The sequence below is a fragment of the Myotis nattereri genome (assembly GCF_964212035.1).
Source record: "Myotis nattereri genome assembly, chromosome: 12".
NCBI lineage: Eukaryota > Metazoa > Chordata > Mammalia > Chiroptera > Vespertilionidae > Myotis > Myotis nattereri.
The window spans coordinates 82,189,990-82,214,460 of NC_138087.1; the positions used below are offsets into that span (position 1 = coordinate 82,189,990).

General features: G+C 61.3%; 1 protein-coding gene across 2 annotated transcripts in view; it reads right to left on the reverse strand.

The window, feature by feature from the left end:
- Positions 1-24,471, reverse strand: part of CACNA1B (calcium voltage-gated channel subunit alpha1 B) — a gene marked incomplete at its 5' end in the record, with an annotated part of 105,800 nt that overhangs the window by 45,135 nt on the left and 36,194 nt on the right. The window contains 8 exons of one of the 2 annotated variants that reach the window (XM_081102964.1): positions 6,079-6,296; positions 6,833-7,603; positions 10,524-10,583; positions 14,199-14,305; positions 16,928-16,995; positions 18,353-18,470; positions 23,356-23,428; positions 23,715-23,846. In XM_081102964.1, coding sequence (XP_080959090.1) covers positions 6,079-6,296; positions 6,833-7,603; positions 10,524-10,583; positions 14,199-14,305; positions 16,928-16,995; positions 18,353-18,470; positions 23,356-23,428; positions 23,715-23,846 — 1,547 coding nt within the window. The remainder of the gene's footprint in view (positions 1-6,078; positions 6,297-6,832; positions 7,604-10,523; positions 10,584-14,198; positions 14,306-16,927; positions 16,996-18,352; positions 18,471-23,355; positions 23,429-23,714; positions 23,847-24,471) is intronic. The other variant, XM_081102965.1, reaches the window with a different exon arrangement.

Sequence of the window (24,471 nt, forward strand, 5' to 3'; positions counted from 1 at the left end):
ATGTTTCTAACTCTCTATCTCTCTCCCGTCCTCGCTGTAAAAAATCAATAAAATGTTTTTTGTTTTTTTTTAAAAGAATGAGACAGGGCTGGCCCCACGGTCCCAAGGAAGCAGACGATGCGGGCACTGTCACCACACACCGCCAACCTGACCCCCACCCGGACGGCCCAGCCCCTTCCACCAGCTACTGCACCGGCTGCGGTGACAGACAACACAGCCTCTGACTAGCGACAAGCAGCTTACATCCCAAGGAGAAACGTTTCACTGGCAAATTCTTCCAAACATTTACACAAGAATCAGCACCAGTTCTACACAATCTCCTCCACAGACAGAAGAGACGTTTTCCCACTCACTGTGTGAGTCCAGTCTTTTGACACCAAAACTAGATGCAGCACAAAAAGGAAAAGTGCAGACCAGCACCCCCGCGAGCACAGAAACGCCTAACAAACAGCAGCGGGCTCAGGAGCGTGCGACAGTGACTCCACACAGCGCTGGCAGCGTTATCCCAGGGACCGAGGCTGCCGAGTGTCTGAAAATCAATATAAACTAGCATACAGCGCGGGGCAAAAGCTGGTTTGCAGTGTTGGTATGCAAAACAATACAATAACTAATCAATAATAATACAAGAATAAACTGTTCCACAGACACAGCTGTAAACCTCCTTTTGCCCCAGGAGAAAAACTCATGATCCTATCAATTGGGACAGAAAGTTACCTGACAAAATTCAGCACTTATTCAACATAAAAACTCTCCCAAAAAGGGGACACAGCAGAATCTGACGAAGCGCATCGACAGAAGAACCTAAAAACGGAATCAGAACTACTGCTGCCAGCCTCCCACTTGAGGGTGACAGACAGACGGACGGACGGACGGGCTCCCACCATAGCAGGCAGAGAAGGGGCGGTCCGCCCGCAGCTGCCACCTGACCTTGGTCTGAAGGCGCCACAGGGCCAGGAGGGAGGAAGGAAAGGAAAGGCCGCAGGTCAGAGTGACTGCGGGTGCAGGTGCCCCACGTCGGAGGCCCTGGGGAGCCCCAGACACCGGGGGAAACACAACCCAAGTTACACGACTTCTTTAAAATTTAATGAAACACAGACACCAGATGTCACAGTCTATAGGACACAATGAAATTAGTGATTGGAGGGAAATTCATAGCCTTAAGTAATCATATAATAAAAATGAAAGAATAAAATAAACCACGTTTCCAGAAACGAGAAAAGGAACAACAAAGTAAAACCAAGAAGGCGCAGAAGACACAATCCTGCCAAGAGCTGGGTCTCAGCCCTCTAGCCTCCAGAATTGTGAGTAAATAAAGTTTGGGGTTTTAAGCCAACAAATAATTAATTAATTAATTAATAAAGGCAGCAGGAAAATAGTAAAGTTGGAAATAATTACTTAAAAAAACACACAGAACTAATAAATAAATTAAAATACTGTCTTTTTAAGTAAAAATCTACCAAAAAAATATAACCACTAACTAATCAAGAAAAAAGGGGAGGACACAAAACATTCAGGATAAAAATGACAAGCAAGAGAAAACACTGAATGAGAGGACAGTTTTTGTTTGTTAATCCTCACGTGAGGATATTTTTTTCCGTTGATTTTTAGAGAGCGGCGTGGGGGGAGGGGGGGGAAGAGAAAGGCAAGGAAGGAGGGAGGAGGAGGGGGGGGGAGAGAGAGAGAGAGAAAGAGAGAGATCGATCAATTGGTTGCCTCACCACACACCCCAATCAGGACCGGTCCGGAGATTGAACCTGCAGCCCAGGTATGTGCCCTTGTTTGATCCCCAGCCTTGGTCGGGGCATGTGCCAAGGCAACCAATCGATGTGTCTCTCTCACATCAATGTTTCTCTCTCCCTCTCTCTTTCTCACTCTCACTCCCTCCCTTCCACTCTCTCTAAAAATCAATGGGAAAAATACCCTCGGATGAGAATTAACAAAAATAATAATAGTAATAATAGATGACAGAGCCCTAACTGGTTTGGCTCAGTGGATAGAGTGTCAGCCTGCGGACTGAAAGGTCCCAGGTTCGATTCCAGTCAAGGGCATGTACCTTGGTTGCGGGCACATCCCCAGTAGGAGGTGTGCAGGAGGCGGCTGATTGATGTTTCTCTCTCATCGATGTTTCTAACTCTCTATCCCTCTCCCTTCCTCTCTGTAAAAAAATCAATAAAATATATTTAAAAAAATAATAGATGACAAAACTTGCATTACAATATTTGATTTTCAGAAACGGATTTGTGGTGATACGCAGATAACTACTGAGCACTAATATCTAAACATATAACACTCAAACGTAAGACAAGGAAGCTACAGAACTCATCTCACTTTAAAGTATCAACCCTCAAATCCTACATAACACATTGATAAACAGAACCCAGCACCACATGATAAAATAGATATGATAACCATGTGGGGTTTAAGATCACAAAGACAGTTCAATATCAGAAAAGTCATACTATGAACCCCCAGGTTTTGTGGGTGATCTCCAGGGATGATGAAAGGCCTTCAGGAAATTTAACATCTACAGATCAATATACTTAATGGAAAAGGAACTGATGGATCCTGTGACATGATTTTACACACACACACGCGCGCGTGCGCGCACACACATACACGCACACACATCTCTCAAACCTAGAGCCCACGTTACCTGGTGTAGGCAACCACCAGGCAGGGGCCCATGAACGCCGTTGCTCTCTGACCCTGTGCTGGCCACGGCAATCAGGCAAAGGAAGTGACAAGAGGCATAACTCGGGAGAGGAATGGTTAGAAAGGGCTACATCTGCAGGAGTTTCGATACTTAGAGAACCATGCTAAAACTGATCAACAATTTGAGAATCCAAAAAAGTAATAGGATACAAAATGAACATATAAAAGCCATTAGCCTAGATTTCAGCTTCTGGCAGAAGTAATAGCAGAGAGCAGAATCCCTCCCATCAGTGAAAATAAAAACACCAGAAATTAAGAGAATGAAACGACCAGCCACAAACTGGAAGATAACATTTGCAAACCACATACCTAATAAAGGACTTGTATCCAAAATATACAAATAAATCTTAAAACTCAAACAACTGAAAAACAAGCCAATTAAAAAAGTGGGCAAACGTGCTGACTCCTAAAACTCGAAATCAGTGATAGGAAGACAACTGGAGGAGCCCCGCAGTGCGTACTCCTAATAACACATGGGCCAGGGAAGAAAGCTCAAGAGAAATTTTTAAGTATTTTTAACTAAATAAAACTGAAAACACAACTTATCCAACTTTGTCAGGCAATGCTACGAGGGAAATGCGTAGCTTTGAGAGCACACATTAGAAAAGAAAGATCTAAAATCAATACTCGAAGCTCCCACCTTAGGAAATCAGAAAAAGAAAAGAAAAGCAAATCCAAAGTGAGCAACAGAAAGAAATAAGAATTAGAGCAGAAATTAATAAAATTTAAGAGAGGGATTCAATAGAGATCATTGACAAAACCAAAAGTTGGTTCTTTCAGAAGATCAGTAAAATCGGCAAGCCTCTAGTTAGGCCAGCGAAGAAAAAAGAGGGAAAACACAGATTCTCTCAGAAAAGAGCCAGCACTCTCTGGCATGGCTCAGTGGTTAGAGTGTTGGACACAATACCATTTGCATTCGCACCCCCCAAATGAAATATTTAGATAAAATCTAAGAAAATACGTCAGAGACCTCTATGAGGAAAAATACAAAATTCTGATGGATAGAAATCGAAGACCTAAATGAATGCAGAGACATTCCGAGGCAGGGAGACTCAGTACTGTCAGGATGACAGTTCTTCCCAACTTGTTCTGTAGATGTAACGCAGCCACAATCAAAATCCCAGGAAATAATTCCATGGATAGTGACAAACGGATTCTGGAGTTTATACGGAGGCGACTCAGAGGAGGCAACAATTCAACACCGAAGAAAGAAGTTGAGAGGACGGATGCTGCCCAACTTGGAGACTCACAAAACTACAGCGATCAAGACGGAATGGCACTGGCGAGAGGACACGCAAACAGCGACGCACAGGAGCCGGAAACAGACCCACGGCTGCCTCGCCTGGTCTTGGACAAAGGAGCCACGGCCACACAACGGAGCAAAGAGTCTCTTCAACAAATGGCGCTGCAGCAACTGGACATCACGTGCAAAAGTATGAATCTAGACACAGACTTCACACTCTCCACAAGCATTCAGTAAAAGTGGCTCGGAGGCCTACCTGTGAGATGCAAAGCCCTACAGCTCCTAGGAGAAAACCTAGCTGACCTTGGGCCTGGGGGTCCTTTTTAGACAGAGCACTGAACACGTGACCCACGAAGAAATCATGAGCAAGCTGGGCTTCTTTTAAATGAACAACTTCTGTCTGCAAGAGGCAACGCCAAGAGAATGAGAAGACAAGCCGCGTTTCCAAAGGCTCATCTGATAAAAGACTGTTATCCAAAATGTACAAAGAATCTTAAAACTCAACAATATGAAAGCAAACCACCTGATTAAAATATGGGTCAAAAACCTTAAAAGACACCCACCAATGAAGATACACTGACGGCAAACAGGCAAAGCGGAAGCTGCCCGCAGCGGATGCCACGGGAGATGCAAGGTCACACCATCCGACTCCACCACACCCACCAGAGGCCGGAGGGACGCTGACCACACCCCACGCTGGCACCTCGCTCCCTGCTGGTGGGAATGCTAACTGTGTAGCTAGTTTGGCCTTTTCTTACAAAATTAAACATGTTCTCGCCATATGACCCAGCCATCGCTCTCCTGGGTATTTACCCAAAGGAGTTAAAACCCTGTGCTCACACACAAATCTGCACGTGCATGACAGCAGCTTTACTCATAATTGTCAAAATGTGGAAGCAACGGAGATGCTCTCCAGGAGGTAGGTAAATGGATAAAAAACTGGTCCATCCAGACAGCGGACTATTACTCGGGGCTGAGAGAAATGAATATCGAGACACATAGGAACCTTACACGCATGGGACTGAGCGAGAGAAGCCGGACTGACACGGCTACACACGTGTGACTACAGCCATGTCACATCCTGGAAAAGGTCAGACTGTGGGGCAGTGAAATGACCAGGGCTGCCAGGGCTGGGGAGGCGGGGCCACACCTGGACACCCGTGAACAAAAGCCAGGTGGGCCGTGGGCTCGTCCTCAGCTGATGCAGGGAGCAGAGCAGGGCTGGCTGCTGGGAGTCTGGGAAGACGAGTCACTAGCCCCCTGCCTCCAGGTGAAACAGGAAGAGGAAGAGGAGGCCAGGCAGCCAGAGCCAGGCGCCCTCCCTGTTCTCCCCAGGAGGGCACCCTGGCCCACAGGCCCAGGTGAAGGCACCTGAGCGGGGTGGGTGCAGGCATGTGTCTGTGTGTGGACACGTGCCAACACAGGCAGGCGTGTGGCAGCACCCGGTCCGCTTCATTGGCATCCACATCCACTCCGCTCCTGTGGCCTCCCCTTGTGCCGGGAGCGTGTTCTCTACCCTCGGTGCTCACACGACAGCATGCCCCCTGCACAGCGGGAGGCCTGTCCTTGGCAGCTCGTCCCCCCCTGCCCCGAGCAGCGACGTGCGCACCGGAGCCCCGGCGCCTGCACAGTGGGTGCTGCTGCTCAGTGTGGGCCTCGCGGACATGAGCGAGGGGGGAAGGGGGTGGCAGCTCAGCAGGGACAGCAGGGCGTGGGGACCGTCCCCAGCACCTCCCCTCCGCACCCGCAAGTTCTCGGCCGGGTGTCTGTGGCCTGGTCCTTAGCTGCTCCTGCGTGGTCTGTCCTCCTGGGACAGCAGCCCCACAGGGCAGCCCTGGCGCCCCCTGCTGTGTCCCCAGCACCCTAGTGATTTGGCTGGGAACTTGCAGATGTTTTTGGAGGCAGGAGGACAGAGCCTAAGTGACAGACAGACGACAGGAGCAGTGCTCGCCTGCGGCACCAGGAGCAAAGGGCGTCGAGGCACTGGTGCGGCCAGCAACGGCCCTCTCTCCTGGGGGGCCACAGAGGCAGCTCTGTCCCCAGGCCGCTGCATGTGCAGAGAGCGGGGGATGCAATGGGGCCTGCGAAGGCGGGCCTGCCCTGCTGGTTCGGGAGATACTCACTGGGCACAGCCGTGGTCTCCCCGGGTGGGCCGGGCGGCGCCACTGGGACGTGCACAGCGGCACTGGGCTCAGAGGGCTGCGTGCCCATCCGAGTGACGTTCCGCTGGTTATCCGCATCCTCCGGCTGCTCCTCCGCCTTCTGCACGCAGGTGCTGGGCAGGGCGCGCACCAGGCCCACACCCATCGCGGCGCCGGCCTCCAGGTCACACTGTGGTTCCCTGCAGCCCCAGGCCCAGCAGCGGTTGGAAAGGAGGAAGGCAGGCGGGGTCAAAAGGGCCCGGGCAGGAGGGTCTGCACTACACAGGGCTCCCCAGTCCGCGCCTCCCTGGAACTGTGGCGTCAGCGTGTCCCAAACCAGCCCCAACCGCCTCCCCCAGGCCAGTGATGGCGAACCTATGGCGCGCGTGCCAGAGGTGACACGCGAACTCATTTTTTTGGTTGATTTCTCTTTGTTAAATGGCATTTAAATATATAAAATAAATATCAAAAATATAAGTCTTTGTTTTACTATGGTTGCAAATATAAAAAAATTTCTATATGTGACGGCACCAGAGTTAAGTTAGGGTTTTTCAAAATGCTGACACGCCGAGCTCAAAAGGTCCGCCATCACCTCAGCCTCTCTTCCTCCCGGAGCCTTAAAGCCACGCCTGCCATTCGCAGAGGTGCCCTCCCCGTCACCCCCACAGGCAGGGTCGGCACCGCCAGAGGGGGCGTGGCCAGGGGCGGCCGGGTGGCCCCCATGCGCCTCACTCACTGGGGCTGGAGGTCCCGGGGCTCCTTGTCCTTGTCCTCCGCCTCGCCCTCCTCCGGTGCGGGCGGTGCCTTGTGCCGCGGGCGGTGCCTCCGCGCTGGCTCCTCGCTGCTCTCCGCCTCCCGGGGGCCGACCCGGGGGCCACGGTGCCGGGCTCGCCGCTCGCCCCTGGCTCCGTGCGCGGCGCCGTCCTTGCCCTGGTCCCCGTGGCGGTGCGTGCGGTGGCGCCGGGGTTCCCGCTCGGCCGCCTCCTCTGGGGAGCCGCGCCGGTGGTGCCGCCGGCCGCCTTCGGGCCCGGGGCCGCGGCCGCGCTCGCTCCGGGCCTCCCGGGTCCCCGCGGTCTCCTTGCTGCGGCTGCGGTGCGGCCGTGCCCGCTCCTCTGGGGCAGCAGGCTCCCCGCTCTCAGCCTTCGGGGCGTCCGCCCGGTCCTGCTCCCCCGCCTGCCCGGGGGCCTTGTCCTTGTCACGGTGCCGGTGATGCCTGCGCGGCGGGTCCGCGCCCTCGGCAGCCTCCACGCCCTCGGCAGCCTCCACGCCCTCGGGCCGCACCTTGCCCCCCGCGGGCCCCCGTGTGCCCTCGCGGCCCGGCTCCACCACGAGCGGCCGGTCCAGGTGCGTCTTCATGTCGGGGTGCAGGTGGCGCACGGTGGCGAAGCGCAGCCGCTCCTCGGGGCCCATCTCGCTGTACAGCGCCTCGCAGCTGGCGCGAAGGTTCTGCAGGCGCAGCTGGCTGGTCCGCTGCTCCCACACCGAGCGCGCCTTGGCGTTCTGCTGCCTGCGGGGAGAGGGGGGTGAGCACCCTTGCAGCCCCCCACTTGTCCGCCGGCAGGGGAAGCCACAGATGACACAGCGATGGAGGATGGCGGAGTGGGTGCGGGGAGCGGGAGGGCGAGGGCGCAGGAGCCCTAAGGAGCCCTGGCGGTCAGTGCGGGAGGGCAGGTGGGGGTCCCAGGGTCAGAGAATTCACCCAGTGGCCCCGACCCACAGACTGTGGGTACACCAGCCTGGGGGGAGGGCTCAGGCCACTCCTGAGCAAGTGGACATCGGCCTGAGACCACGAGGTAAGGGCAGTGGGAATGACGGGCACTGGCATGAGGTGGTGGATAGGCGTCCGGGACAGGTGGGCCGCTGCCCAGGCCAGATGGCGGGGCGGCACCTCCCCTCCATTCCAGGAGATGCTGAGGGGGGCCAGGACGGGCAGGTGGCCCACTCAGGACGCCCGCTGCTCAGCTCAAGACCCACCGGCTGCTCCCGGGAGGCACTGCCTGCATGGCCACCAACGCCCTGCCCCCTCCTGGCTCCACGCAGAGCGCCCTCCCCGGGACGGGCCAGAGTGGCCTGTGGGCCCAGCTCAGCCCTCGCTGGTCGGGCTACCAAAGGCCTGAGCTCCACCGCCTCGGTCACGGCTGGGGCTCCGCTGCCCCGGGCACAGGAGGCCTCTGCAGGCCGCTCTTTGCTGAGTAAACCCGCACCTCTTCCCCCGCCCCCCGCCCCCCTCCCCCCAAAGACGGCCCAGCCCACATGGCCTCTGAGCTCAGTCTCGCCCCTCCTGCCCTGAGGTGGCCCGGCCACCGTGGTGGTGGCCCCCGCAGCCTGAGGCTGATGGGACTGGGCGTGTGTGTGCCCACCAGCAGCCACGCTGTGCTCTGGGCTCTGGTGCGCCCTCGGCTCCCTCCCAACTACCTCGGGCCAGGCTATCCCACTCCGGTGAGGACCCAGCCAGAGGGCACAGCCCACAGGGCCCCACAGCAGGTCACGGACGGAGCCAGGATCGGACACACGCAAGGATCAAGAGGAAAGGGGATCTAGAGAAAATGGGGGGCCTTGGCCCAACCCCAATCGCGCTGACCACACCTAGGGCCACAGCCTGAGGGGCCCTGGCCAGCCCACCACAAGCTCGGGGCCCTGGGCACTGGCCCCACGGGGACTGCAGAGAGGTGGTGGCTGTCTGGACTGAAGGCCGAGACCAGGCCCCGTGCGTGCGTGCGGGACCATTTCCGGGGCAGAGAGCACAGTGCCTGCCCCTCACTGGGGCCTGACGGGGGAGGCAGAGCAATGTAGGGTAAGTGTTGACCTCTCTGGCCACCTGTGGACGCACCCTTCACCTGCCGCCCCACCTGACCTGCCCTCTGACCTGGGAAGCCAGGCTGCCCTGCCCCTGGTCACCTTGCGACAAGCCCACCTTCTCTTTCTTTAGCTCCAACCTTGAGCCACACGGGACCTGCCCCCCCGCCACCGCCCGCCACACAGAGCTCGGGGATTCTGAAAAATGCAGACCCGTGTGATGGAGGGCCGCCATGCGGGGCGTGCCTCAGGCCCCTGGTCGTCCGGCACCCTGAGATGGGCCTGGAGGCTAAGCCATTGGTCGCAGGGTGGCGGCCGCTCAGACGCCGCCCTGGTCCTGAGGTCCAGTTCTCTGCGCACAGAGCACAGAGAGACAATGAGGTGGGGCCGTGCCTTCTGGCAGGTGGGACTGGCTGTGCCCCCCACTTCTGCGGCCTGTCCCCCAGGATCCAGCTTGAGATGGACTGACTGGGCTGATTGTAAGACACCAGGGGGCGCCGGCCCCCCTCACAGCTACCTGGGGATCTGGTCCTGTTCTGCTGGCCCTGGTCCCGTCTCTGCCTCTAGCTCCAGGCCACCCATTGTCTGCGGTGCCACCTGCAGCCACGCCACCGCCACCGCCCTCCTCTCAGGAGTCTGTGTGCGGCCTCTCCTCCCTCTAGCGCCTGTCAGCAGCTGCACCCCGCACCCATACTGCCCCCCTCTGCATCCTGCCTGAGTTCACAGGCCACGCAGGAACGGGAAAGCAGGGCCGGCTGCCCTCTGACCTGCAGGCCTGTGTGCTAGAGTCCAGCCCCGGCCAAGTCCTGCCGGGAAAGGGCTCTTTAGGGGTCACACGGAGGAGCTGCTCCCCAATGTCCTGGTGGGCTTGCAGGCACAGCCCGCCCCAGACGCTGTGCGGGCTTCTGTGCTGGGGACCCTGCTTTGCAGTTTCTGGGCTGGGAGTGCGCAGCGGCCCCGGTGTGCCACCTGCACCCGTCCCCTCACTGCTCTCCACTGCGAGCCAGCCAGCGGGACCCGCTCTCCTACCCGCGGGACAGCAGCCTGCAGCCTGCGTGCTCGTGGGAGACAGCCCAGCGGTGCTGGCTGGGCAGGGAGCGGGGTTCAGGGCCCGCAGCAGTTCCCACCGCCGGAGGCGGAGGAGGCACCTGGCCGCCTCTGTGCAGGTGGCGTGACTGGACTGGCAACTCCAGACCCCTCACTGCATGGCCTGACCCCACCCTAAGGAGGAGGCCCCGGGGTGACCCCCAGCCCACCGCCTGGTCTCCATGGCTCTCCCTCGGCTCCGGTCGGTCCCAGGTGAGCCTCACAGCTGGAGGCAGCCCCGCTCTTGCTACAAGGATGTGGGAGGACCCACGAGTGTCCCCGTGAGCACTGACGGAACTCGACCTCGTGGGACAAGGAGACCCAGACCCTGAGTGACGGCACACAGGCAGCAGACAAGAGGACAGACACCAGGAGGGCGGAGGAGGGGCGGGATGGGGCATCAGGAAGCGTGCCCACTGCCCGCTAGGCTGCAGGCGGCTGTGGAGCTGCCCCCAAAGCAGATGACCAAGGGGAGCAGAGTTGGGGGGCAGGCATTGGCGTGTGGTTATCATGAAGCCGGGCAGGGCCGTGGCAGAGCGACTCACGAGTTCACGCTGGAGACAGATGAGCTGCGAGACACAGCACCCCGCGTGTGCCTTACAAAACTGCACATGCAAGAGACAGAACAGAACAAGGTGAGGGGCCAGAGCGCCTACGACACGGACACACGCATCGGTCAGCAGGCTGCGGTGCGCATCCAGGCAGGAGGCCAGGCACACTTCCGTCAGAGGTCACCGCGACCTTGGGGTGAAAGAGAAGTTGAGAGAGAGCATCCGGCAGATCCGCGAGGCTCCAGTGCAAGCCCGTGGTGGCTGGACCATGAGAAGCCTTCCCCCGGGGGCCACCTGGCACCCCCGCCCCTGGCACCCCTGCCCTGTAAGAGCAGTCTCCCCTCCAGCTGTGGCCGCTGGCGGGGCTGGTGCACCTGCCTTCAGAGGGAGCAGAGTGGTGGTCATAGGCCTGACTACGGTGTCTCCGGGCCCTGTGCCCGCCGTCCAGGCACCCCACCCCCAGGCCCTCAGCCCAGCTCTAAGTCACCCTGACCCTTCCCTTCCGGGGCAAACAGCTCCATCCCAGCCCCTGCCCTTGGGTGTGACTCCAGCCATTTCCGAGTGCCTTTCTGGAAGCTTCCCCAAGCCAATAGGAAAACCAACATCTCCTTCCCCCGTCGCCCTGCAGAGTGGCTCCCCAGGAGGCCCAGGGCTCCTCCCTCCTGAAGCCAATTCCACAGACGTGTGTGTGTGTGTGTGTGTGTGTGTGTGTGTGAGGAGCTTACAGCAATCACCTGCCGCCAGGCCCTGGGTACACACAGGTGTGTGTGCAAGCAAGTGTGCAAATCAGCGTGACCTCGTGTGTAAGTTTGTGAATGAATACGTGAGTGGGTGTGAGAGCATGAGGGCGTGAAAGTGGTATGGGGGGCATAAATGTGAACGTGTGTGTGAATGAGTCATGTGTGGAAATAAATGTGAACGTGTGAGCGTGTGGGGTGGGAATGAGTGGTGAGTGTGGTAAATGTGAGCGTGTGTGAGTGTGTGAGCGTGGGGGCGGGGGTGGGAATGAGTGGTGAGTGTGGGTAAATGTGAGCGTGTGTGAGTTTGTGAGCGTGGGGGCGGGGGTGGGAATGAGTGGTGAGTGTGGGTAAATGTGAGCGTGTGTGTGTGAGTGTGGGGGTGGGAATGAGTGGTGAGTGTGGGTAAATGTGAGCGTGTGTGTGTGTGTGTGTGAGCATGGGGGTGGGAATGAGTGGTGAGTGTGGGTAAATGAGCGTGTGTGTGCGTGTGTGTGTGAGTGTGAGCATGGGGGTGGGAATGAGTGGTGTGGGTAAATGTGAGCGTGTGTGTGTGAGTGTGGGGGTGGGAATGAGTGGTGAGTGTGGGTAAATGTGAGCGTGTGTGTGTGTGTGTGAGCATGGGGGTGGGAATTGAGTGGTGAGTGTGGGTAAATGAGCGTGTGTGTGCGTGTGTGTGAGTGTGTGAGCATGGGGGTGGGAATGAGTGGTGTGGGTAAATGTGAGCGTGTGTGTGTGTGTGTGTGAGTGTGAGCATGGGGGTGGGAATGAGTGGTGAGTGTGGGTAAATGTGAGCGTGTGTGAGTGTGAGCATGGGGGTGGGAATGAGTGGTGAGTGTGGGTAAATGAGTGTGTGTGTGCGTGTGTGTGTGAGTGTGTGAGCATGGGGGTGGGAATGAGTGGTGTGGGTAAATGTGAGCGTGTGTGTGTGTGTGTGTGTGTGAGAGCATGGGGGTGGGAATGAGTGGTGAGTGTGGGTAAATGTGAGCGTGTGTGTGAGTGTGAGCATGGGGGTGGGAATGAGTGGTGTGTGTGGGTAAATGTGAGCAAGTGGGGGTGGAACATGTGCCAAGCATGTGGGCAGCGGTGCTCAGAGCCCAGGGACGATGAGGTGGCAGCACAGGGAGCCAGATCACCTCAACCTTCACATCTCCTCCCTCCCAGGAGCCTGAAGTGCCCATCACCTGAGGCCAGACCCTCACAGCCCCAGCCGAGCTGTGGGGACACAGGTCCTTCCGAGGGACCCAGCACAGCCGTCCCCTCGGCACCATCCGTGCACAGCTGCACGCGCGAGGGAGCCTCTGGGACAGGACACGGATGGTCCCTCAGCAGCAAGTCCTCCCAGGTCAGGCTCATGCACGGCTGTGGACTGGGTCCGGGGGGCCCCTCTGTGCCCGCTCTCACCCACCCAGCAGCTGGCCATGGACATGGCCCTGGGGAGAGCAGGCGCTGCCCATCCAGCTGACAGACTCACCTGGAGAACAGGGAACGTGGGGGAGGGCAGGGGCCAGACAGACACCAGCTCTGAGCCAGGGGCCAGGGCCTCACACCGCTCAGCTGCCCAGCGGCCTTGCCAGCCAACACATCAGACCCACTGTGTGTCCACAGAGGGGGCGGAGGGCCTGCCACCCAGGACCAAGCCCAGATCTGCTCCCAGGACAGCCTGCAGGCCCACAGGGAACATGGGGACCCAGGCCTGCCCACACCCAGCCGCTGTGACAGGTGAGCTCGGACCCTGGGAGGCAGGTCCGCGCCTTGTTCCCAATGGGCCCCCCAGGAGGGAGCAGAGGAGGCGGAAGAGCATCCGCACCTCCTTCTCGGTGGCCTGACGTGAGGCCCCAGCACCTCACTCCGAGGTTTTGCCCCAGATGGGTCGGCCCTGCCTCACCTCCAAGGAGCCAGCCTGGCGGGTGGCAGGGCGCCGGGTGGAGCCCTCACCTCCAACCCCACAGAGGACGTGCTCCCCCCCGCCCCGGCCCGTGTGAGTGAGAAGGCTCGCGCTGACCCTCGACAGCAGGCCTCAGCAGCCCACTGGGGAGAGAGCCGGGAGGGAGGTCACAGCCGGGAGCAAGCAGAGCGAGGGACAGCATCCTGGCGCCCGAGCACCTGCCCCGCTCCCAGGGCTGCGCCGCCTCTAACGCCCCCACCGACTCGTGCGTGCACGGTGCCAGCTAGACAGGCCCTGGCAGACGCCCTGCCCAAGAACAGGCCCTCGCCCTGGTGACCGCCTCGCCAGACGGGACTGCTGTACACCTGCTCCCGCGTGCACGCACACAGCCAGCGCCTGTCACAGAAGAGGGGGCACCGGCCACAGAGCTGGGCCGTGGGTCAGCCGGGAAGTGAGAGGTGTGTGCTGGGTGGTCATGGGGCTTAACTCGCCTGGAAGGGAGCCCAGCAGGTCACCCCCCTCCTACACCTGCCTTCCCCTGGCTGACCGCCCCTGACCACTGCAGCCCCAGGCCCTGGGCTGCGCACTGAGCCACCGGGAAGTCCCAATGCCTCGGCCCGGCCTTCACCTTCTCTCCCCCTGGCCCGCCCTGGACCTCGGGCCAGTACCAAGCCCTCAGATACATTTCTGGAAATGCGTCACGTCCTGGGGCCACTGAGTCCCACCGAGAATCTTTGGTTCACAAAGCGCATTTCTAAGAAGCGTGTGCAGCAGAGGGACTGACGCCGTGGCCCAGCTCGTGGCTGTGCTCGGGGGAGGCCCTGTGGCCCCACCACAACACAGGGTCGGCAGGCGGCGGGGTCTGCTCCTGCCCAGACGGGGGCTGCCGACGCGTCGCCGCGGGAGAGGAGAGCCGTCCCTGCCAGCAGGGCCCGGTGTCCCAACCAGCTCCAGCCGAGGCGGGGCCCGAGGAAGCCTCTGGAAGGGGTGCCAGCGGGGACCTAGCAGCCCCACCCCAGCCTCTCCCGCTCTCAAGAGCCTTACGTGGCAATGGAGACGTTCGTGGCCGACATGGGGCTGACTTCAGCCACTTCCTTGGCCTTTTGCAGAGCAAGCTTCTGATTGGCGGCCTCTTCCATCTCCTCCTCATCCTGTAAGCGGACAGAAACACGCTGTGCTCAGAGCGCTGTGTCCGCCTCGTCCGCCTCCGGGCTGAGTCCTTCCTGCTGCTGAGCCTGCGCCAGACAGCGGCTCCTGCACTGGCACGATGCCCCTCCGCACGGAGGCCCAGTGGCCGCCGGCTGACCAAGGGGACCGTCCCAGGTGTCCTGCCCAGCCGCCCTCCCACGTGCCGCCTCCCGAGCGCTCCAGCCCCGGGACCCAGCCGCCGCCTGTGCAGGCGTTGGGGCCACAGCTCTTCAGCCTTCCTGTCAAAATGCAAACCACACCTGCCCCGCCCCCGGGAGCACCTGCCACTCTTGAACCCGGCCAGCTCTGCGTGGAGGCAGGGTCGGGCTCCCCACCTGAGCCTGGGTCCTCCCAGCCGCTGCCACCGGGAGTGTCAAGCAAGGGCACCTCACAGCCTCTGGGTTTTCCTACCTGTCCACCTGTCCCAGCCCTGTTGCCCCCACACCTGGACAGCCACCTGCAGGGCCTGGCCCTGTGTCCTGTCCACACCGAGTTCCTGGGAGGACCCCTGACTGTCTGCCCTGGGGGCCAGCATGTGCTCACGTCACGAGGCAATGGACATATGGACAGACCTCTGGCCCTGACCCCACGTCACTGGGCACAGCCCACATGCTCTGCTCCTGGGTCTACCAACCTCCGGGCTGAGCACACGGGCCTGGGCTCTGTGGGCCACCAGCTTCTTCCCCAACCCCAACCCCAGGCCCCCCGGCTCCCCTGGGGCTGGCATTCCCAACACATCCCAGAACATCCTTGAACCTGTTCTTGGGGTCGCAATGTGGCAACAATGAGGCCCCCCGTTAGCTGCCTGCCAATGTCCCACCACAGGAGACCACAGGCTCGGGCCGCAGAGAGGACACCCAGCCTGGTGCCCACAGAGCCGCCCGGGCCTGTCCTCAGCTCTGGACTCCATGGTGGGTTTTGGCCTCGGGGGCGAGGACATCAGTGTTGTCCAAACAGCCTCAGCCTCAAGGAGCCAATGACTGCTGATGGGAACATGAAGGAGTGTCCAGCTCTGGGGCCTCGGCCAGCCTGACACACAGCCCCCCACGCCCAGAGGAAGGGGCCCCGAGCCGGAGGTCAGTGTCCGCAGGAGCCAGGGCCCCAACATCGCTTCCCTCCACGTCCTCACCCACGCGGTAACTGAACAACTCGGGCTCACCCCCCGGAACAGTAAGTGCAAGCCCAATGCTGCTGCACCCGTCCACCTGGGCCCCAAACTACTGACACCAAGAAGTGCTCTGTGGACACACGGGTCCCCCAGCACAGGCAGCCCCCCCAGGGGCTCAGGCCACTCCCACCTACTCCTGGAAGGCGGGGCTCAGCCCTGGCCCCTCCTTACAACAGACATGGGCAGGCCAGGGGGACCCCCAAGTCCTCAGAAGCCAGTGGCCAGAGCAAGGAAGGGGCCTAGACCCACAGGCAGCACCGGGCCTGGCGGGGAGGAGGCTGAGCAGAAGCAAAGGAAGGAGCTGGCGGGCTGCTCCACCTGCCGCACCTCCCAGGGCCCTGGTGGGGGGGGGGGGGGTGAGGCAGCGGCCGCGGGCAGCACCGTCAGCCCGGGCAGGCGCACCGGCCTCAGCGGAGGGCAGAGCATCCTGATTCCTCAGGGAGGCCTGGCCACACCACCCAGCACACGATGGCGTGGAGAGCGGGGATGTGCTGGACGGGGGCATGCACAGGGTTCACAGGCGGCATCTATGGAAACTGGCACAACAAAAAGGTCACAGCGTCTGCGACGAAGGCAGCCCCTCTCCAGCCACCTGCGCGGGGGCAGCGGCCTCCGCTCTGTGCTCTGCGCTTGCGAAGCACCCTCGGGGCTGGAACCGGGGCGGCCAGCAGGCCTGCGGGGCTGCGGTGAAGGGACCAGGCAGGGGGCTGTGTTTGCTGCAGGCACACCGCGGGGGAGGCATGTAGAAGCACATGCCCAGCAGGCCTGGGTGGCAAGTGGAGACGGCACCCAGGGGCCTCTAGTATTAAAGGGCAGGCGCCGTCCTGCTGCGCAGACGTGCTGAGAGGCAGCTCAGCTGCTCCACCAGGCCCAGCGTCTGAGCAGCACTGCGCCTGCCGCCAGCTCACCATCCACCTGCCACTGACCATAGGATCCTCACCATGGGGATGAACACGGGGCCCCTCCCCACCCGGGAGAAGCACAGGGTCCCCATGACCCTCTTGGGTCTTCAGAGCTGGGTGCTCCCTGGACCCCAACACGGGCCCCTTCCCTGAGGCCAGTGCAGCGGCCACCACTCCTCGAGGTCCTGTCCGGGCCACACCTCCCTCAGCACCTGCTCCTGCCCCTCTGGCCTCTGTTCCCAGGTCATGGCTCCCCCGAGAGCTGCCCTCGTGGGCACCTGCCTTCCTGGCGTGGCGGCTCCTCCTGCTGCCTCAGCGCCGTTCCCCACCCTGAGTGACGGCCTAGCCCTAGCTGCTGCCCACCCACATCTTGGACAGGGGACACACGGGCTCGAACCATGACCTGGGCCTCCTCACAGCACTCTGGCCTCATCCAGAGCAACATGGACCAACCCCACCCCTTCCTGCACCTGCTTGCAGGAGGCATCTGCCCCCCTCCCCCCACCCCCGTGTACCTTGGTCAGCTCCTGGGCGTTGGCGAGGTTGTCCACGGCGATGGCCAGGAAGACATTCAGCAAGGTGTCTGGTGGCTCCAGGTCAGGAAAGGAACCCCGTCCCCACACATCACACCACAGCCCCCATGGACACAAGGCACCCCCGATCCTGACCCCTCAGCCTCCTTTCCTTGGCAGCCGCCTTCCCCTCAGAGCCCGGGCCCTGCAGCCCGGCTTCCTGACAGGGCCCGGAGCAGCCGCAGGGCTGTGGCTCAGCACCCCCTGTACCGCCCCTCATGCCCACCCCCCAGCCCAGCTCTTCAGGGCTCATTTGTGGCCAGAAGCTCAGGCTGTGGGATTAACCCACCCTTGCCTCCTGGGAGGGTCCACGGTCCGCCTACTCCTGTGCCCCGACCCCACCGCCTGGAGGCAAGAAGCACCGGACAAACACCACCTGCTTCTCCGGGCGCACGGGCTCCTCAACTCTGGGTGCTGTGGGCAGAGACCACATCCGACAGACCACAGACCTGCACCCGCCCAGGGCAGCACCCGGGCCAGGTCCCCGGCCAGGCTCACACCCGCCGCCTTCTCAAGGAGCAGGGCGTCCGAGCCGAGCCCACGACAGGTGCGCGGAGCAGCCAGCACCAGGCCCCCGAACCTCGTCCGGGAGCACCCAGGCTGTGACATGCTCCTTAGAGGCAAGCAGCAGGCCTGAGGGGAAGGAGCCAGGCGGCCTGCCCTGCTCCAGTGGCTCCAGGGCCGGCCTCGGATGCCGGGGACCGGGATGCCGCTGACCGTCACTTGGGCATCCCTGCCCCTGCAGCCACGCCCCCATAAGCTCCTCTCCACAGTAGGTGGCAGCTGTCTTCGCCTGGGCGGGGGGCGGGGGGGGGGGGCAGCGCCCCAGCCTTCTGCGTGCCCGGGCCTCGCTCCTGCAGACCAGGCCTGCGGGCCTGTGGCCGCCTCCATCACCTGCCCTGGGCACTGTGGACACTGGGCCGCCACCCTGTGTCCCGAGTGGTGAGCAGCACCGGCCTGTGCCACTGGCTGCAGCAGCACCTCGCCACTGTGATCACCATTGTCTCAGACACGGCCGTGTCCTCAGGGGACAGTCCCACCAGTCAGGCCCCCGTGTGTCAGGTAACGGAGTCCTCTCCCTGCAGCCTAGACTCACCCTGCCCCCGCCCCGTCCCCGGGGCCAACACCCCGCGGGGGCCCTGGGCCAGTGCGACTGCGAGGAGCAGGTGCTGTGACAGCAATGACCCTGTGGGGCAGGCCCTGCCGCGTCTGGGCCCCTCTGCACCCACCGCAGCACAGGCACCCTCCGCAGCTGCCCCAGAGGGACACGCAGGGGCAGGAGCAACTCCGAATGGACAGGACGGCGGCCTGCGGCCACCACCCCAGCGGCCACAGACCTGTGTGCAGCCCGCCCCGCGGGAAGGATACAGTTTCCAAACAGCGTCAGGACAATGAAGTAAAAGGACGAGAACATGCCTTTGCTGACGCCGCCTTGCGACTCGATCCCGTGATACATCACTGCGTTCCAGTCCTCTCCCGTCAGGATCTGCGGAGGGCGAGCACCAGACACGCCTGCAGGGCCTCCTCGCCACGCACGCACGCACGCACGCACGCACGCTCAGGTACACATCCCCACACGTCATCCCCTACACGTGCACACACACCCTTCCCCAACACACCTGCTCCCAGGGCCCCTGGCACACGCGCACGCATGCGCACACCTGCACGCCTGCGGACGAGGGAGCCCCCGGAGGGAGAGGTGGCCACGCTCTTTCCGGCAGAAAAGCTTCCGGAAGGACCCGGCTGCCAACTGGGTGGGGCCTTAACATGGGGATCTGCTCCGTCAGAGCATGTCGGCAAGGTTGTCCGCGGCACCATGGAAAGGGAGCGCCAGGGAGAACACGGCGAGAGGACAAAGCTGTAGCTGAGAAACCAGGCCGGCCGGCCGGGAGCCCACGGTCACTGCCTCCAGGCAGGACACCGCAGCTCGGGCCTCTGCCCCCCGCTTCCCGCCACCTGGGCCGGGGCTGATGCAATCCTCACTCTGTGAGGAAACGCGTCTCCTTCCACTTTATTTTTGGAAAGAACAAGAGGATAGTGACGGGTTCCTCACGCTGCCGTATCCGCATCGGTCCCGGCCCTGCCCCCGGCCCTTCTCAGACGTGCGCCCTCGGCCCTCCGTGGAGTTCTCTCGGCTTTTGCGCACGGACTTCAGGCCACATGCTGGGCAAGCGCGGGGCGCAGCGTCCTCTCCCCACGGGGCGATGTCCTTATTTCCGCTAGTGATGTCCTACCTTAGCTTCTATTTCGTCTGTTAACGTGACACCAACTCGCTTTGCTGCACGTTACTTGGTTCATCTTTTAATTATGGAGGATCTCAGATGCTCAGAGATGAGGAGGAACCCCATGTGCCCACTCCCCGCTTCAGAAGCAGAGCGTCAAAGGTGCCGAGGTTCCCCGGGAGCGGCGCCCCGAGTTTGGTGTTGATCCCCCTGCAGCTTTCACACCTTCACTGCGTGCGCCCCCCACAGCTCCCTCCTATTCAACAGCCTCAGGTGCCACGGATCAGCCTCTCTCCTCGACGTGGTCCGTGAGACGCTCCGTGTTGACCCGCTCTCCCTGCTGCTCAGACAGACGCCCTCCTGCCCGTGGCCGGTGTGAACGTCCAGGTTCCCCTCACAGATGCTGCCGCTGTGGCGGTCACACGGGTCTGCCAGGGCGCGACCTCCCAGCCCCCCTCTCCACCTCCAGCAGGAGCCGCCTGCGCCAAGCCCCGCGGACCAGATAGGAAACTGCTCTCAACACAGCAGCGCGTGAAGGAATCCTCATCCTCCACGTCGTCTCTAAAACCGGGGATCGCTGGGTTTCCACATCCCAGCTGCACTGGCCGAGGAAAGGCTCCCGCGGCGTCCCCGACACCGGTGGCAGCCGACAGGTTTGCTGCCAGCCCATCTCCTCTCCCGAGAGGGGCCCGGGCGTCTCTGCCACTTCCGGCTGCGTTCTCCGTCTTGTCTCTTTGATTTGGGGAAGCTGGTGGTGAGCTCTGGACTAATCCTGGTCGGTTACTTGCTGACACTGCGGAAGTCTCTCCTAGTCCGTGACTTTGGCTGTTTGAATCCTCCTGCGGTGTCTTCTGATGCCCAGAAATCTTCCGTCGCCAACTGTTAACGGCTCCTCTGGACTCTGTGCTTTTCGGTTCCTCCTTCCCTGCCGAGCTCATGACGGTGCCGTCCGTATGCCCTGTAATTTCCGGTTTGCTTTTCACATTTAGGTCTTAACTCATCTGAACTGAAATGCAAATCCGGTCCCAGGAAGGAGTCCGACCTCTACTTTCCTCTATGGATAACCACGCTGCCACGCCCTCTGCAGTGACAGCCCTCGAGTGCTCCGTGTGCACATCTCGCTGTGAGTAAGGGCCTCTCTCTATTTCTTGTCAGTCCCGAGAAACTTTATTTCCTTTTTCTGTTGTTGTTCTAAGGAGCCAAGACCACTGATACCAGTGGGCTCTGCGGAGGCTGCATGTGGGGTCAGTGTTGGGTTTTATCAGATAAGCACCAGGCAGTGCCCTGACCCGTGCCCCCGAGCTGCCGACTGGACAGGCACCGAGCTCGCCCAGCTCGCCGCCGTCCTCTCGCGCTGGCTGTGCTTTTGCTGGAGTTCTGATCCTACAGGTTCCCTTTCTTGAATCAGTGGAGATGATGCGTCACATTCACAGCCTCTCCAATGTTAAACCCCCTGCGCTTCCAGGATCCATTCAAGCTGACTGTGGAGATCACGGGAAAGGCCTCCAGAGGGGATCAGCCACTCCCGCGGGCGCCGTGTCTGCGGCGGCCTCTCCAGGTTCCCATCAGCTATTCCACCGCACAGAGCGAGCGGGCGCGCTCCCTGTGGTCTCTGCATAAAATTGGAGTAATTTTTTCTTAGACATTCATACAACTCACTTGTAAAACTGCTGGGCACGGTGGCTTAGATGGGTAGGTTTCTAACTGTTCAATTTCTGGAGTGGTTAGGGTTTTCAGTTTCTTCTTGGATTAGTTTAATGTTCTTGCTTCTTCTAAACCAGCGGTTCTCACCCTTCCTAACACCGCGACCCTTTAATACAGATCCTCATGTTGTGGTGACCCCCAATTTCATTGTGACAAATGGAACATAATTAAAGCATAGCGATTAATCACAAAAACCAATATGTAATTATATGTGTTTTCCAATGGTCTTAGGTGACCCTTGTGAAAGGGTCATTTGACCCCCAAAGGGGTCGGGACCCACAGGTTGAGAACCGCTGTTCTAAACCATTGCTTCATTAAATGTAGAGACGTCTGGTGCTGTTAGCCCTGGGGTGCGGGGCGATGGCGCCCCCACACTGTGTCTCCACGTGTTTAGTCCCACCCCCCCGAATCACAGCTCTGCAAGGACCCAGGGTGGCAGGGACGGTCCTCCGATACTTCAAAGCTGCTTTTCACGGGCTCCTGGCACCCTTGCTCACAGAGGCCGACCATCAGGCTCAATCTTTCGTAGGAAACTGGCGTGCCAGGGCAGACTTGAAGATGTTCTCTTCCTCCCACGGGCCTGGAATGGGTTTTGTTCGAGTTTGTTCACCTGCTTGGCCTCGGAGCACATACGCTCTCAGGTGCATTCTGGAATGGCGCCGGCGGCCTTGCCCGAGTGGCTTCTGCACGCGGCCGCGCCCGTGGCTCCTTCGCAGGTGAGCCCGCCCGTTTATCTAAAGAGCTGCCTTCCACCTGGGCCTGCTCGTGGCGCTCGGGCCCGTCTGCCATGTTGTGTGACCAAGTCCTCCCGCTCACCCTCCGAGGGCCTTGTGAATATTTTTTCTCACCCGCGTCTGTCCCATCACCTCCACGTCCCAGGGCGAGCTCGCCTCAGACTGTAGGTGTCCATGGCCCCCGGGGGGGCACCTGCCAGGTAGCCTGGTCTGCAGGTGCCCACGAGCGGGGACTCAGCCCTGGGCTCAGCCTCTGGCCGGTGACCATCCTGTGGGCCTCCCGCAGCCAGTCAGCGCTCCTCGGCCTCCTCTGGGCCCTGTCCTGCCCAGTGCAGAGCTGACCGATGTGTGGATGCCCGCCCACCTGCCTCTTCCCAACTGCGGGGTGCCTGGGCCCCACGCCCGCACTGCGGCGGGTCTCAGCCCCTAGGCGCTACTGTCCACGGGGCGAGGCCCTTCGATTCTAACCATTTACGTCACCTCTGTGCCAGCGCCAGGGCCCGGGTCTAAACCTGAGCACCATCCATCAGACCGTCCTTAGCTCACTCCGGCCCTTTGCCCCTGGGGTCCCACCGCCACCGCGTCCAGGTCCTTCCTAACGAAAAGCACAGCAAAGCAGCTCTGACTGCGCTCACGGCGCCTCTGCTGGGGAGCCCTGGGGCCCGCGCTCCTTCCTGCTCTGGCGGACCCGTCCTGCCATCTCCCCTCGCCTGGCAGTCAGCATCCTAGTGGCCAGCTGGCCCGTGGCCTAGAGACAGAGGGCGCTCCTGCCGGGCACAGGGCAGTGTCGTGCTTGGGAAAGGCCGTGGCCTCCCCCTGCCCGTGGCCCAGCGTGGACACCTCTCCTGTGCCCCAGACGCAGGACCCTCCTTCCCACCGAGTGCTAGCAAGCTCCGGGCGCCCGGCTGTTGGAGCCAGGGCAGTGAGCATCAGAGGGCGCGGCGTGGGCGAGGTCGACACAGTCCCAGAGCGACTGCGGGTGAGGCTAGACTGGAAGCGGGAGGGGACAGGCCGGGTCCCCCTGGCCAGAAGCAGGAGTCGCCTGGGCGAGGCTGGCTCTGCTCGGCCGGGACTGAGAGGCTGCGGGGCTCCCACCGGGACGGGCGACGGGGGTCGTCGAGGGAGGCGTGTGGGTGGGTCCCTCTCCAGTCGCCCAGCCTGGTTGGAAGGCCCCGTCCCGGCAGGCGCCGTGAGCTCCAGCTTGGGGTGAGGCGGGCAGCCCCAGGGCCAGGGGCCGCTCAGAGCCCCCCCTGCATGTGCACCTGCCAGGTGCCCGAGAGCCAGCCCCCACGCTGCTTGGCTCAGGCCTGCCGCCCTTAGGTCTGTGGGACAGAAATGGCTGGCAGGGGCGTCTGTGGAGCCACAGCCCAGGGGGTAAGTGTTCAAGCAAGAGGGTCCTCAGGGGAGCCCTAGGCGCACGGAGACGGTGGGGGGGCACCTGCAGACAGGAGAGGATGACAGCGAGCTTGGGGCGCTTTGCTGTTTTATTCTCAAAGAATAAATAGCCGCTGGGTCCCGGGTCCTTGGGGCAGAGTGGCAGTGGAGCTCCCGGGGGCGTCACAGGACATGGGCCCTGCGGCCCGCCCGCCCCTGTCACGTGTGGAGAGATGGCGGGTGGGCTGTGTGTGCTGCAGAGGCCTGAGGAGGGACGGGGGGCGGCCCGCCCAGCCCAGGGAGCCGAGCGGGACAGAGGCCTAGGCTGGGGCCTTACCTGGAAGACAGTGAGGATGGCGGCGGGGAAGGTGTCAAAGTTGGTTGTCGGAGTCTCTTCTTTAAAGTTGAACCTGAGGAAACAAGAAGCCTTGAGAAAGGCGGCCCTCCAGGAGCCAGGGCCTGCCCGCGGCCGCGGTGCCCTCACAGGCTGTGCGTGGGTGACCCAGCACCACTGCTCTGAGCACACCCCCCCGCCCCAGGCACGTACTGCCCCCGAACAGCCGCATGCCCAGCACCCCTCCCCCGGCACGTACTGTCCCCCGAACAGCCGCATGCCCAGCACCCCTCCCCTCCCCCGCACGTACTGTCCCCCGAACAGCCGCATGCCCAGCACCCCTCCCCTCCCCCGGCACGTACTGTCCCCCGAACAGCTGCATGCCCAGGAGGGCGAAGACGACGATGAAGAGGAAGAGCAGGAACAGGAGGCTGATGATCGACTTCATGGAGTTGAGCAGCGACACCACCAGGTTCCGCAAGGAGTTCCAGTACCTGCCGGGCGGGCGGGTGGTCTGAGCGCAGGCTGCACCCGGCAGGGGGTGCCAGCTCTGGACCCGGGCCCCACATTCACCCGCTCTCAGGGTCACACCTGTGGCTGCGGGACCTTCTGACCCCTAAGGGCCGCGCCCCTGGAGGGAGGCGGAGCTTTTCTCTGCGGTTCGACCCGCCATCCTTGTCACAGGGCCCACGGGGATGGCACAGCCGACGTGTGCAGGCTGACGGCCCCTCACACCCGCTCCGGTCACTCCACTCAGCAGAACAACGCCCCTCCCTCAGGCAGCCGCCCCCGACCCGACCTCCTCCAGGCCCTTTCACCCCAACACCCCACACCTCCAGGGCCCCAGGCAGCGCTGTGTGAGGACAGCTGCGTGGCAGCCAGAGGCCCTGCGTGAGGATGCGGTCAAGTCCACGGCCTTCCCTGCAGAGACTGCTATAGCGGGAGTGAAGCCTGGCCCGAGTCCCCTCAGCACCTCCCACCCCCCCACCCCCTCATTCTCCTGGGTCTCGGGCACACGGGGCCCCTGAAGTCCCCCCACAGCCTGGCTGCTGACCCTCAGAAAGCCTGACCCCCTCCACCCGCCTCATTCTCCTGGGTCTCGGGCACACGGGGCCCCTG